This window comes from Nannobrachium achirus, assembly GCF_963921795.1.
Source record: "Nannobrachium achirus genome assembly, chromosome: 1".
Classification (NCBI taxonomy): domain Eukaryota; kingdom Metazoa; phylum Chordata; class Actinopteri; order Myctophiformes; family Myctophidae; genus Nannobrachium; species Nannobrachium achirus.
This window is the reverse complement of record NC_137810.1, coordinates 65,623,935-65,638,363: the sequence shown is the minus strand read 5'-3', so window position 1 is coordinate 65,638,363 and position 14,429 is coordinate 65,623,935. Positions and strand designations below refer to the sequence as shown.

Below are 14,429 nucleotides of genomic sequence, written 5' to 3'. Positions count from 1 at the left end.
GTTGGTCGGGCGGACAGGGTTGAGCTTTTTCAGAAACCTTAGACTCATTAAACATGCCTGTTTTGCCGTTTAATCTTTCAACCGCATGCAATTGTTGTTGTAGCGAGGGATGGATGCTTACAGCTTACTGGGAACCATAGCATGGTTTGGTCACACACCTCGCGACAGAATCGCCGGGCTGATTTGTCTGTTTTATTTTGGAACACAGTTCTTATACAACGCAATGCTAAGATGACCCTATGGTATGAGTCTTCAACGTTTTTCAAGCCAAGGACCCCCTACCTGAAAGAGAGATGACGCAGGGACCCTCATTACATATTGCATATTGTTTAACCTGCAACTTATGTTGCAGGTTAAACTTTTTTATAGATTCCATATAGTTTTCTTGTTTGACACCATGATCATCAGTGTATTTTGGATTCATGTTAATAATATGTACCTTTCACTCTGTACCTAGTCTGCTCTTTTTTCCCCTCTTACACCACAACTCTTTGCCAAAAATAGCCCAAGGGCCTTGTGAGCTTGTAGATCTGGCATTTTTGGCTAAACTTAGGGATGATAGGGTTCAAGTGGTTCATGGTATTTTCTATAGAATAAAATACTTTGGCGACCCCAGGGGTCAACGGATTGACACCAGGACTTCGGTAGGGACTCTTATTGGCGTGATGTTGATGATGTCACTTCCTGTGTTGTGTCAGAGTTTGATGGAGAGCAGGTCGGATGACAGCTGGAACTGTTGTCATAACGGGAGGAATTCTGGCCACAGTGATTCTGCTGTGTATCATCACTGTGCTGTGCTACTGCCGCCTTCAGGTGAGTGTGTGTGTGTGTGTGTGTGTGTGTGTGTGTGTGTGTGTGTGTGTGTGTGTGTGTGTGTGTGTGTGTGTGTGTGTGTGTGTGCGTGCGTGCGTGCGTGCGTGCGTGCGTGCGTGCGTGCGTGCGTGCGTGCGTGCGTGCGTGCGTGCGTGCGTGCGTGCGTGCGTGCGTGCGTGTGCGGACCTCCTATAATAGTTCACTATTGGGGAACCCTCCACTTGAGTTCTCCACATCTAGAATGATGTATACATACATCATTCTAGATGCAATAATGAACACATGTGTTCATTATTGCTGGCCTTTGGACATTGGCTAATAGACCTTATTCACACCGTGGCCATCTTGGATCACATGACCACATGGGGTGGCCTGCATTACAAACCATTGTATACAATGGAGCGATGGTCCCAAAATATGAGTTCTGTTCAACCAATTTCTTTTGACCAAATTGATAAATGGGTAGATGATAACTTCAACATCCCCAAAAAAAAAGGGATTAAATAGAAGGGCTACAGTAACTGGATTGATTTAATCCACGGTAACGATATTCAAGTTAGGTTGCAACCTTAATGTGTACAAACTAAGACTTGCTATCTGTGCAGTGTGCAGTGCTTGCTCCGCCATCATATTAACTATTTGTTGTTGGATTGTTCCTGATTAATATGCAAAAAACACGATATAGTAAGTTAATATGATGGCAGAGCAAGCACTAGTCTGCACAGATACTGTAGCAAGTCTTTGTACAGAGTAACGTTGCAACCTAACTGCAATGAATATTGTGGATGCACCCATCTATTTAATTCTTTTGGGGATGTCGATGTTGTCATCTGCCCATTTGTCGATTTGGTCCAAAGAAATTGGTTGAACAGAACTCATAATTTGGGACCATCACTCCATTGTATACAATGGTTTGTAATGCAGGCTGCCACCCCATGTGGTCATGTGATCCAAGATGGCCGCAGTGTGAATAAGGTCTATTGAGGGGCTGATGACAGCATTTTGAGCATTCTGAGTCGGCAGGCGGCAGAACATGGCTCTTCTGGCCCCATTACTATGTGCTGATAATACGTCTGTCCCTTTCACTCTCTCTTTCCTTTCCTGTCTCTCTCTCTCTCTCTCTCTCTCTCTCTCTCTCTCTCTCTCTCTCTCTCTCTCTCTCTCTCTCTCTCTCTCTCAGTACTACTGCTGTAAGAAGAATGCCTCAGACTCAGGCTCGTCCTCCTCTCCCCACCACCTGGCCCACCTGGCCTGTAACTCCTGCAGCGTCCCCCCCGCTCTGGAGCCCCCACCTCCCCTCTCCCTGTCCCCGCCCCCGTCGGACCCCCCCTCCTCCTCGGACCCCTCCTCGGCGTCGGCCGTCGGCCGCCGTGGCGGCGGCTACTGCCCCACGTGCTCGCCGGGCGACTCGCCCTTCTACATCCGCTGCAGCAGCGACAGTGACCTTTTCGACAACGTGCGCAACGGCGGCGTGCTGGAGCAGCGTGTCTACGTGCCCGCCATGCACTACGAAAACCCCGCCCTGGCCCTGCCCCCGCTGCCCGCCTCCTCCGCCACCCTGCTGAGGAGCTCTGGCTCCTCCCACCACCACCACCATCACCACCACCACCAACACCACCGCCGCCCCGGCAGCCGCCAGCGCGGCGAGCAGCAGCCGCACTTCTACGCCAACACCCGCGCTATCAGCACCGACGTCTGACCACCCAGCTACGCCACTCAAATACTCAACGCCAATGTTTCTCAAAACGTTCATCTTTCGGGGTCTCCCCTTAACTCTGACAGTGGACAAATGGAACCAGGTTCATTTGGTTCCATTTGTCCACTGTCAGAGTTACAGACTTGTATGGGTCAATTTAGAACCCCCCCTAAAGGAACCCACTGGAATCCCCTTTTGAGAACCACTGCTCAACGCCACACAAATACTCTGCGTGCTGTCCCTTTAGCGGTGCCGTGAGTCAGTGGTTCTCAAACGTTTTTGCGTCAAGGACCACCAAGTTGATACGTTATTTGGCCACAGACGCAAGAAAATATATATATGTGATGATTTTTTGTATAACTTTCAAATATTTCCAAAAATAACAGATGATTCAAGACGATGCTGCATTAACTACTTTTGCTGGGGACATCCTGATGCTATTATTATATCCGTAGGAAACGCCTTGTAAAGGACAAAAGAAGCGCTTGTTTACGGTGGAGACGACGGAAGCGCGCCGTCTCAAGTGGACTTGATCCACGAGAGGCACCGCTGAGCGAGCTAAATTGAGCGAGTCGCCACGTCGAGCGTTGCGAAGTCCGATTGAGCCGACTCAGCGCCGTCAGAGTTATGTCCCGATATGGACAGAATAGTAAATCTTCATCCCCCCCAACTTTCAGCACCTCCGCTCAGTCCAAGTGAACACAGCGGAGCGCTCCCTAGCTCCAGTTCAGCCAATCACAAGCCAACAAGGCATCTCCTACGGACACCATAATGGCACCCCCTGGAACCCCCCGCAAGGACCCCAATTTGAGAACCACGGTCCTACAACACCCACAAAAACTGTACAAAAATACTGTTCCTTTAACAGTGTTCTAAGTCAATGGTTCTCAACCTGTGGGTCGCGACCCCCAGAGGGGTCCCCAAATTATTTTTCGGGGGGTCCCCAGATGTTTAGCTTAACATTGTTTTCTCACTCAACTGTTGAGTGAACATACAGTATATAGCCGGGGAGCCACTGGGCCAAAATGAGAGAGGACCTGTGATGTCATGACATACTCCAAATTTTTGTTTGTCCTATTAATTTGGTCAATAAGGTACACAGAATGAGAGGCCTGCTCTGCCGGAAATCCTGCGAAAAAAAGTTTCCCATTGACTTCACTATACTGGAAAAAAACACACCAAAAAAAGTAGCATTTGAGGGGTCAAACTAAGGGTTCTTCATGATTCTGAATCCATTGCAAGCATTTGTTTTGCATGAAAAACATTCCTTGGGCTAGATTTCAGCCTCTCAAACCTGTGAAAAGTGATGAGTCATCACTTTTCACCGTTATTTTGGTCCGTTTTCTAGCCCAAGGAATGTTTTTCATGCAAAACAAATGCTTGCAATGGATTCAGAATCATCAAGAATCCCTAGTTTGACCCCTCACATGCTACTTAAAGCATATTTTTTTTGGTGTGTTTCTTTCCTTTATATTGAAGTCGATGGAGTGAATATACAAATGGCCATAACTTTTTTTCGCAGGATTTCCGGCAGAGCAGGCCTCTCATTCTGTGGACCTTGATGACCAAATTAATAGAAAAAACAAAAATTAAAAGTATGTCATGACATCACAGGTAACATCCTATTCTTTGAGCTTTTGGGCCTGTGGCTCCCCGGCTAATAAGTGTAATACTAGAGTTCTCAACGGGCCTGAAAATTAAGGCCCGGCCCTAACTGAGCCCTAACTGGGCAGGCCCGAGGCCCTACCCGGCCCGACTAATTAGCATACATTTTAGGCCCTACCCTACCCTAAATGTCGGTCGGGTTCGGGTATGGTCGGGTTTGGGCAGAATTTGAGAACTCTATGTAATACATGGTATCTGCAAGTGACAATTTAAGGACTTTAAAGACGTTTTTAGTACCTCTGGTCCAAGATATTGGTCAAATTGTCAAAATAAATAATATTTTTCTGAAATTGTGAAAATAGCCGATCTACATGCTCACAACGCCTCGCGTTGTGAGGCGTTGTGAGCATGTAGATCGGCTATTTTCACAATGTAATAGATCGAGTCAAACTAAATGTAATGCCAGCTCCTACAATTCCAAGTGCTTGTGAAGGGTGGGGGTCCCCAGTTCAAATATGATTATTTTGGGGGTCACGGCCTGAAAAGGTTGAGAACCACTGTTCTAAGTCACAAGTTTTTGTAAGAAATCAAAATCAATTGGCTGAAAAGTTAAAGCTATATATTCTGATAGTAACCATTGCTCTCTGTTAGACTATAGAGTGTTTGTTCAGTAACCCACCTTATCCCAGTCTCTCTAGCGCCTTCTTCTTCGTTCGGCTAGTTCCCATCGAGGTCGCCACAGAGGATCATCTGTTTGCATCTGCTTCTGTTTTCTGTTTCTGTTTTCAGTTCAAATGTTTGTCTGCTAATTTCTTTGAGTCATCACTTCCAAATATTTGACTGTCTATCCTGTTTGAGTTCCCTCTCCTAATTGGATGGCATTGCTATCGTGATCTCAAAATGCATTTTCTGTTCATTAGAAAAGCTGGAGAGAGAGTAATGATTATTACTATCACAATATAGAGCTATTTAACACTTGTTTTAATAAAGAAACGGCACCTTTAACAGTAGGAGTGTTTTACAGTGTATTTACATAACCCGGCCGGGACCTCTGAACTCCATCCAACAACTAGCACCACAGACTGGGACACGTACTGTTGGTGTGTGTGGATTTTATCAGCACCGTGGGTAGGGTCGATTCCCAAACCAACCCATGAACAAACCTGTGGGTGGGTTTACTTCCTGGCCTTTACTAAATGATGCTTTTTGGAGGGTTTATGTCATTATTCTCATGGCGTGTGTGTGTGCGTGTGTGTTGTGCAGAAGCCACGACATATACATTTCACTTTGTATCTAGCTTCTCTAGTTAAAACACTGAAACCCATTGACTGTTCAGTGGAGGTATAGATATTATTCACTCTGTACTTACACTGTGTGTTTGTCATTTAGAAACAAGTCATGTTAACAGTTAGTCTTTATGATGTTTTAATATGTGAATACACCATCGAGCCTGATTTATGCTTCGTTGTATGACCTTAGGCGATGCGTTGGGAGCTTGTAAATAGCCTCTACGCACAGCAGCCATACTGGCAAGAAATTGGGCCTCTCCTTACTTCCTTCACAGGTCTTACCAATTATACTAATGAGGGCTCTGTTCCATTTAATTTCAGTGTATTGTACACTCAGAGTTACACACCCGTAAGGGAACATTTGAAGCCTGTCTGGACCGTCCAGGAATGGACCAGCTGTTTGGGAGTTGTCCCGATTTCCGCAATGGCCAGCACGTCCCTGGCCTTCATTAGTATCATTGGTAACACCTGTGAAGGACGTGAGGAAGGGGACCACTTTCCTTCCAATATGGCTGCTGTGCATAGAGCCTATTGGCCAAATTCAGCACCTGACACCGTTGTACGACAGTCTAAATTGAGCACACGTCTGTCAGTTGACAGACTGTATGGAGATTAAAGCCACGTTCACACTGCCAGCTACACAGCGGCGCAGCATATCAGTCACTGAGGCGCTCGTTGACGTCAATTGTACGCGTGACGAGCGAGACAAATGTCAAGGAAAATGTAAAGCCTGGGGTTAAAAGGAACACGGAGCTATATGACTAAATATAAATTCCCCATTACAAGCAGGAATTGTGTGAAGAGAGTGGAAACCGTGAAACAACTCTTTTTTTTTTGAAGCAACAACTGGTATTGCAGCTTCATAGGTTTGGTAGCAGCTAACAAAGGTCGGGTGTTGAATATGGATCTTCATTTAACTGGCTTCCATTGACAGCGAATGGTTGCCTGTAGCATTTGTAGCTGCCAATGTGAACGCAGCCTTATGATCCTTACAGATTGAGGGCTATGTAAAGAATGATCTGCGAGGCTTCCTTCTATTTCTTATCTCTGCCAAAATATGAATATACTGTATATACACATACGTACGAGTATGACTTATGAACTGTATTTTACGCCGTTTGCAAGATTTTGTTTCGTTTTGGGATGAGGTTGCATCATAGAGGGTGGGCAGACTTGGCCAGACTGACGGGAAGGTCCGGGCTGTTGTTGAGTGGCCTGAGTTGAGTTGCAAAACAGAGTTTTCATGACGACTGTTATCGTTGCTTCAAATGGAAAACTACAGCAAGGTGGCATCAGCTGCCCTCTGCTCTCACTTCCCCTCTGTGTCCTTTTGCCTTGACACCTGCAGCCATCGCCGCCTTCAAGAGGCGAGTCATTGCATCGATCAGGGGTGTCGCGCCAAATTCTGGGCCCTGGGTACAAGGATTCACTCACATTTTGTGCTTTAACTATTGAAAAATAGCAGATCTACAAGCTCAAGATCTAAAAGCTGCGAGCTTGTAGATCTGCTATTTTTGAAAAACCGTGAAGATTTGTGGGGCGTCTGAATATTTCAAATCCTTCTAAGGTTTTTTGAAAGACCTACGTTTCTTTGTCAGTGGTGCTCAAACCTTTTCATGTGAAGGACTCCCAAAACGATATGTATTTGGCCACGGACCCCCATCTCAAAATATTTAGTTCCAGGGACCCCCCAGAAGCAACCTTTGAGTTACAAATGTTCGCTTAAAAAGTACATATAAATTATTCAATGATTTACACACATTTTCACGACTTTTCAAAAATAGCAGATCTACAAGCTCGCAGCGTGGCACTCGGTGTCACGCTGTGAGCTTGTAGATCTGCTATTTTTCAATAGCTAAAGACAGTAAATAAATAGTAAAGTAATAGTAACTCAGTCCCACTCCCCCCTCCCCCTTGTGACGCCCCTGCAACTCTGCACCGATCCTATTCCCCCTGAACCCCCCCCCAAGGCCCCTCGTAGTGGAGGCGGATGCATTGGGGGCATTCTCTCACAACTACTTTTTTTAAAGCATGTACTTTTGAATACAGGTATTTTTAAAAGCAAGTACTCCAGTACTTTAACTCGAGTCCAAATTTGACTGAGCAACTTTCACTTTAGTAGTTGAATAATATTTGACTAGGAGTATCTATCTATACTTTGAAGTTCCGGGGTTCAGTACTTTGTCCACAGACTGTCTGCTGTCATGTTTGAGCATTTTTAACCACGTGAAGCCTATAGTGTCTCAAATTCTGGGGCAAATGTTCAGTGAAAATAGCAGATCTGCAAGCCCACAACATGACACTTTGCGTCCGGTTGTGAGCTTGTAGATCAGCTACCGGTATATTTGGTGAAGATATTTTCATAGAGGGGAAATAAGGAGGGCCCTAGTACAGACCCCAGGGAGACTCCGGTCAATAAGTATATCGTCACTGTCGAGCAGGAACCTCGTATCTCCAAGTTTCAAATTAGTTTTTTTTTCGCAAAGCAAAGCCCTGCTTCACCATACAAGGCTGCCGCACAAAAGTAGTGAAAACAGCAGATCTACAAGCACACAACGCCTTGCGGTGCGAGGCGTTATGTGCTTGTAGATCGGCTGTTTTCACTAGTTTAAATAATTTTTAAAATGATAAATAAAAAACAAACGGTTTTGGACATACAAGGTTTCCACCCGACAACGACGATATGGGGTTTAAGTGGTCAGAATGCCGATTCCAATGCCTTCTCTCATAACATTGTGAAGAACTTGAACCATGGGTACAAAGTGATGTATTTATGAAGCTGTAGCATAGTTTTGTTTTCAACATGAATACTGTACAGCATTGCTTGTATACAAATAAAGTTTTGTGTGAAGCTTTTTCTCTTTGCGTTTGTGCACTAGGAGCTTTGGAAGCACCGAAAGAAATCCAACTGCTGAAGGGAAATGTGAGTGTCTGTCAATGCTGCATTGTGTACGGTATTTGTCACACAATGTGTAATATGTGTCATTCTGAAGGTTTCACTGAGACATTATGTGTAGGCCTACAGCCTACTGTTGCGTATAGTGTAATTAACTCTTATCTCCATATTTTACGTTACAGTATGTTTTTTTTTTCTTGTATATTAACACCCTATTACTTGGTCATACTACTGTTACAAGCTCACAGTTTTGAGCTTGGCTGTTAGATCGGCTATTTTTTGCTACTTTTAAAAAGGTATATAAATATACCCGTAAGACACCTAAGGGCGAAAATACGCCATCTGTCCTGGCCATATATGGATTCTGTCGTTCTCCTCACAGCTTGTCCGTGTACGGGTAGTCTCGCATGGCCAGACTGTTGACTCCGGGATTTGCAAATGCTCCCGTCATACGGTCTGGAATAACTTATGAAGAACGATGAGTAGACGGTTAAAGCGGAAGTGAAGCCTCCTCCTCACTTCCGTTTCCGTTTCACATCACGCACATTCATTATTAAATCAATTATTATCTAAAAGCACACAACGCCTCGCATCGCGAGGCGTTGTGTGCTTGTAGATCGGCTGTTTTCACTAGTATAGTAATTTTTTTTACTATACAAAACGAACGGTTTTGGACACACAAGGTTTCCACCCGACAACGACGATATACTAGTGTTGTTGCTGCTCTTATACTACCATTATTACTGGGGTTGGTGGGGGCCAGACAGTAGCCCCCCGCGGGCCACAAATGGCCCGCGGGCCGCCTATTGGGGAACCCTGGCCTACTGTCTGAAAGGAGCTTAAAGGGGACATCCAGACCAAAATATACCCCCCTGAAATTGCATGTTTTCATAAATTTTCCTACCTGGTTTGGTGGATTTCTGTTATTATAGCTCCTCGTCCGAGTTTTGACGACCACCTCCTCACAGCTAAAATGGGTCTGTTGCGACTCCTCCAAAATCCCTTATTTTTGTCGTTCCAAAGTTACTTTTTTCTTCATGAATCGTCTATTTATAGTTCCAATAGACCACCCGAAGTGTTGTTATTCCACCACGTATTGACGGTTTCCAGAGCAAGATTCTAGCGTATCACGAGATTTCCGGTTACTACGCTTCTAACGCAACTTATGCAGTGCAAAGAAGGCTCTGTCGTGGAGTTATTACAGCCAGTATGTACACAACAAGGCATCGTGGTAGCAGCAAAAGAATATAATAGTTAGTCTGTTCATCACTGGAATCCAGTAGTATGAATGAGAAGATAACGTACGCTTCTAGCGTATTAAGCTTCTAGCGTATTAAGCTTCTAGCGTATTAAGCTTCTAGCGTATTAAGCTTCTAGAATAGCCTTAACTACGTCCTGGAGTGACCTACTAAAAATATATGTAACACCATAAAAAAAAGTTTGACCTACAAAAAATATATATCAGACTATAAAAAAGTTTGACCTATACTAAAAATATATATCAGACTATAAAAAAGTTTGACCTATACTAAAAATATATATCAGACTATAAAAAAGTTTGACCTATGCAAAAAATATATATCAGACTATAAAAAAGTTTGACCTATACTAAAAATATATATCAGACTATAAAAAAGTTTGACCTATACTAAAAATATATATCAGACTATAAAAAAGTTTGACCTATACTAAAAATATATATCAGACTATAAAAAAGTTTGACCTATACTAAAAATATATATCAGACTATAAAAAAGTTTGACCTATACTAAAAATATATATCAGACTATAAAAAAGTTTGACCTATACTAAAAATATATATCAGACTATAAAAAAGTTTGACCTATAATAAAAATATATATCAGACTATAAAAAAGTTTGACCTATACTAAAAATATATATCAGACTATAAAAAAGTTTGACCTATACTAAAAATATATATCAGACTATAAAAAAGTTTGACCTATACTAAAAATATATATCAGACTATAAAAAGGTTTGACCTATACTAAAAATATATATCAGACTATAAAAAAGTTTGACCTATACTAAAAATATATATCAGACTATAAAAAGTTTGACCTATACTAAAAATATATATCAGAATATAAAAAAGTTTGACCTATACTAAAAATATATATCAGGCTATAAAAAAGTTTGACCTATACTAAAAATATATATCAGACTATAAAAAAGTTTGACCTATTAAAAATAAATACATCAGACCATAAAAAATGTCTGCCCTACTAAAGATATATATCATTCTCTAGAAAAATGATTTCATACCCTCCCCAAAAAATGTCATCCCCCCAAAAAAAATATTCTACCTACTATGTCCCCAGAGGGGCTCCGTAATAAAGCAATGGCAATGTTTACATTTACAATGGTAACCAGAACAGTAGGCTTAAAATCTATAGTGGGCCTCAGCCGTCCAAATGTTCCTGAAAACATTCTACACTGACTGGCGGCCACATCCCCTAATATTAAGTGAAGTATAAGCATTTAAAACGACAGAGGTGTGTGGTCTGAAGCAGGGCTAATTTACACCAATAAGGACTCTCAGTCTAAACTAAATGAGGTGGCAACTGGCAACCCACTTAATAGGATTACCACCTATCCCGTAAAATACAGAATCGTCCTACTTTTTGGCACTTAAATCTAGCCTTCCGTCTTATTTGTTCAGTAAACATCCCCTGCACTGCACATGTCTGTAATACATGCACATCAACACTGATTTTATTGAACCAATCTTCCATACTGTACCTCCATATTGCCACGTTTCTAACAAAAACAATAAGTGATAACTTAAATATTTGAACCAATTCCCAAATTATGATATCTTTTTCAGTCTATTCCATTAGCTCATCCTCTGAATCTCTTCAAAAGAATACAAAAGCTATTCACACATTTCATTTGGAATAATAGAAAGCCCAGACTGAGACTTTCTCTCATGCTATATTTGCCATATGATGGTAAAGTTAGTTTCCAAACTTGCCAGTGTCTTCCAAATTACGAGCTGCAATGTTTTGAACCATCCTGGGTACAAATTGAACTCCAGTCCTCAGGAGAAATCTCTTTGGATTACTTTATATACTCTGCTCCGGTAAAAAAAAACGGTGACTAACCCCTTTGTCATCAACACTATTAATACATGGTTTGAGGTCCATAAATATCTAGGAGATACCCCTGAGTTGTCTTGTTTTTCCCCAATTTGGGGGACGCAGGATTTCAATTATGGTTCATTAAGGGGAAATGGAAAATTAAGGATCTATTATGAGGATGGCAAGCTATTGTCTATTGAAGGGCTAAAGAGGAAATATGATATTCCCCCAAATCACTTCTTCAAATATTTGCAGATCAGAAATTTTAATTATTCACATTTAAAAAAATACAAATCAACCTTCCCTTTCTGTGCTCGAGAACTTTTCCACACACACAGAACTACTTAGAGAAAGGGTTGGTCTCTCAAATGTATGGCATACATGTGTATCTTATATTTACAATGGGCTTATTGCCGCATCCCACTTCCAAGCCCATTCACGCCCCCTTTACATCCACTTCAACTCATAGGTAGTCGCATAGGTAGTCGTCGCATAGGTAGTCGGTAGTCGTCAGGACGTAAGGAATACCGCCCATAACCCTATGCCGTCCGCTCATTCGCTAAGCACGAGAGAGAGGAGGCAACAGGGGAGGGGGGGCGGGCAAGCGAGAGAGAGAGAGAGTGAAATTTGACACCACTGTGTTTGCATGTGCAGCTGCTGCTGCTGCCTCCACAAGTGAGTGCAGAGCACGGCAGCAGAGTCCCCGCTACAAGACAAGCATCAATGATCAAATATAGAGCAGTCCTGCCTGAGCGCCCGGAGGGCGCGAAGTCCTAGGAATGGAGCGGCGGCGCAGCCGCCGCGAATTTCTAGTACATTTACATTATATGTCTTGTTACTTGTATGTGTCGGAACAATAACAACTGTTAAAGGTATAAAGAAGACTCTGAGGGTACAAACAAGACACAGAAGTGGATACAAGATTTACAGGTGAATTTACATAACTCCAGAGAAATTAAATTAATTCAATCCTAACATTCCCGATACATGTTATAAATGTAGTGAGCATAAAGGTACCCTTATTCCATTGCTTGTGGGAATGCAAGGAAATTAAATCATTCTGGACAGAACCCTCTTTCTTGATAAGCCTATTCAGCCTATGTTGGAAGAATGTCGACGATTGGATTTTGGTTGAGGAATTCATCTTCCAGTTTAGCATGCGAGAAACTAACGTACGCAATTAAGAGGAAACCTGCTGAATTCTATAAGATATTGGAGAGGTTCTTAGATTTCATGCATAAAGGAGATATTGAAGAAGCTTTGGGAGCAATAGGTTAAATCATCAGTTGCAGGGGACAACTTCCAGGGAAATTCAGCCCCACCTCTCATCTCTGCCTCATATTGTCACCAGGCTTTTCTCTTCACATGCTTTTCTTTACAGCAGATCAGACCATTTCCCAGAAACAATCTGCAGATTCATTCCCCACACAACTGCAAAGTGAAAGCATGCAGCAGCAGCTGTCCGTTTGGTTGATGTGCTTTCTGTTTTGTGCTTCAGAATATGACACCAGGGCTGGACTGGGACAAACATTTGATGCGGGGGCGACACAAAACTGTAAGAGGAGGCCCCTACAGTCCATGACCTCTGAACTTTAACACACATAGAACCTAGGGAACATAGGATATAACCTGTTATAGCAAGACTTCACTGTAGCATTATCTGCGGGACACTTTCGGTTAACAGCAGACATACCAGTAAGACTCCCTAATCGGGAGATAAGCGACCGTCAGGTCGCAGCGTGATTTTAGGCCAAAATGTGTAGGAGCAGTGTCCAAAAATGTGTTTGAAAAAGTCGGCCTGATGGTGCGCTATATGGGACAGAAATCCATGTTGATGAGATGAGTGTAGACATACTGTGTACCGATTTGCGTGATTTTAGGGCTAAATCTGTAGGAGCAGTGTCCAAAAATGTGTTTTAAAAAATCGGCCTGAAGGTGGCGCTATATGGGACAGATCCATGTTGATGACATGAGTGTAGAGATACTGTGTACCGATTGGCGTGATTTTTGGGCAAAAATTGTAGGAGCTGTGTCCAACAATGTGTTTTGCAAGAATCGGCCTCAAGGTGGCGCTAGAAGAGGGCCATGTGAGAATTGAGGTTGTAGTTTGGCAGGCAAGGAGTGTGTGTGCAAAATTTGGCATGGTTCGGGGCAACGGTTGCGGAGATATGAGCAGGGGAAAAGTGTGACGTGTGACGTGTGACGGACAGACAGACAGACAGACGGACAGACAGCCGGTGGAGGTTTTGGTAGTAAGTGCGACCTACGGTCGCAACAAGCTCATGTCGCGTCGCAGATGCGACGCCGGAAGTGCCGCTCGCCTTCTGCGCAATGCACAATGTGATGTTGGAAAGTTGTGGATAACAACATAGGGAGGACCCTGATCGATCGATCGATAGATGTAAAAAGAGTAAAAATGAAACAAAACAAATAGGTGTGACCTGGAACTGGGGTCAGCTGCTTCGAAGTGGGGCTTGGCAGACAGCGTAGCATGCAAGTAAGCTGAGCCTGAAATATAGTTACGTGTCACAGAGCCAAGTGGTGGCTCGTGGGAGACGAGCTTCCATCAGAGTCTCCAATCTTTCTGTTTCTCCATACACCCGGCCAGCTCCGAAGAGCTTTGGTATGATGACGATACACGAAAGAAGACGAAGGCAGGGTATATAAATGTGTGCAACAAACAGAGTGAAGCCTTACAGACAATTAAGATGGTTTCATCGGGTTTGGTCCAGAGGACAAAGAAGGAAGTTTGATCTTACGTTCAGTAACTGGCCAAAGTAAGTACTTTTTTCTTTTTTCTTTTTAACTTTTTTTTGCTTACTAAGGAAGGAGTAGTTCACCCCAAAATGATTTTTTTTCTATTGATTATTCTATTTGTCGCATTCCTAGGACAAAAATGTGATTATAGTACATTTACCCCCATTGATTCCGGATGGGGACCCGAATGCATGGCCCTGGATGGGGAAACCATCTGGGTACTTTTTTTTCTTAGGAATGCGCCAAACACATAAAATATTATTGAACTCAAG

At 43.0% G+C, this 14,429-nt stretch overlaps 1 protein-coding gene across 1 annotated transcript; it reads left to right on the top strand.

Moving 5' to 3' along the window:
• Positions 1–720: 720 nt before the first annotated feature.
• Positions 721–2,512, top strand: LOC308289437 (protein FAM163A-like; the record flags this gene model as incomplete). Its single annotated transcript, XM_080731126.1, has 2 exons — positions 721–813; positions 1,994–2,512. The coding sequence occupies 2 exons, from the start codon at positions 721–723 to the stop codon at positions 2,510–2,512; spliced, it is 612 nt and encodes a 203-aa protein (XP_080587252.1).
• Between the last annotated feature and the right edge of the window lie 11,917 nt (positions 2,513–14,429).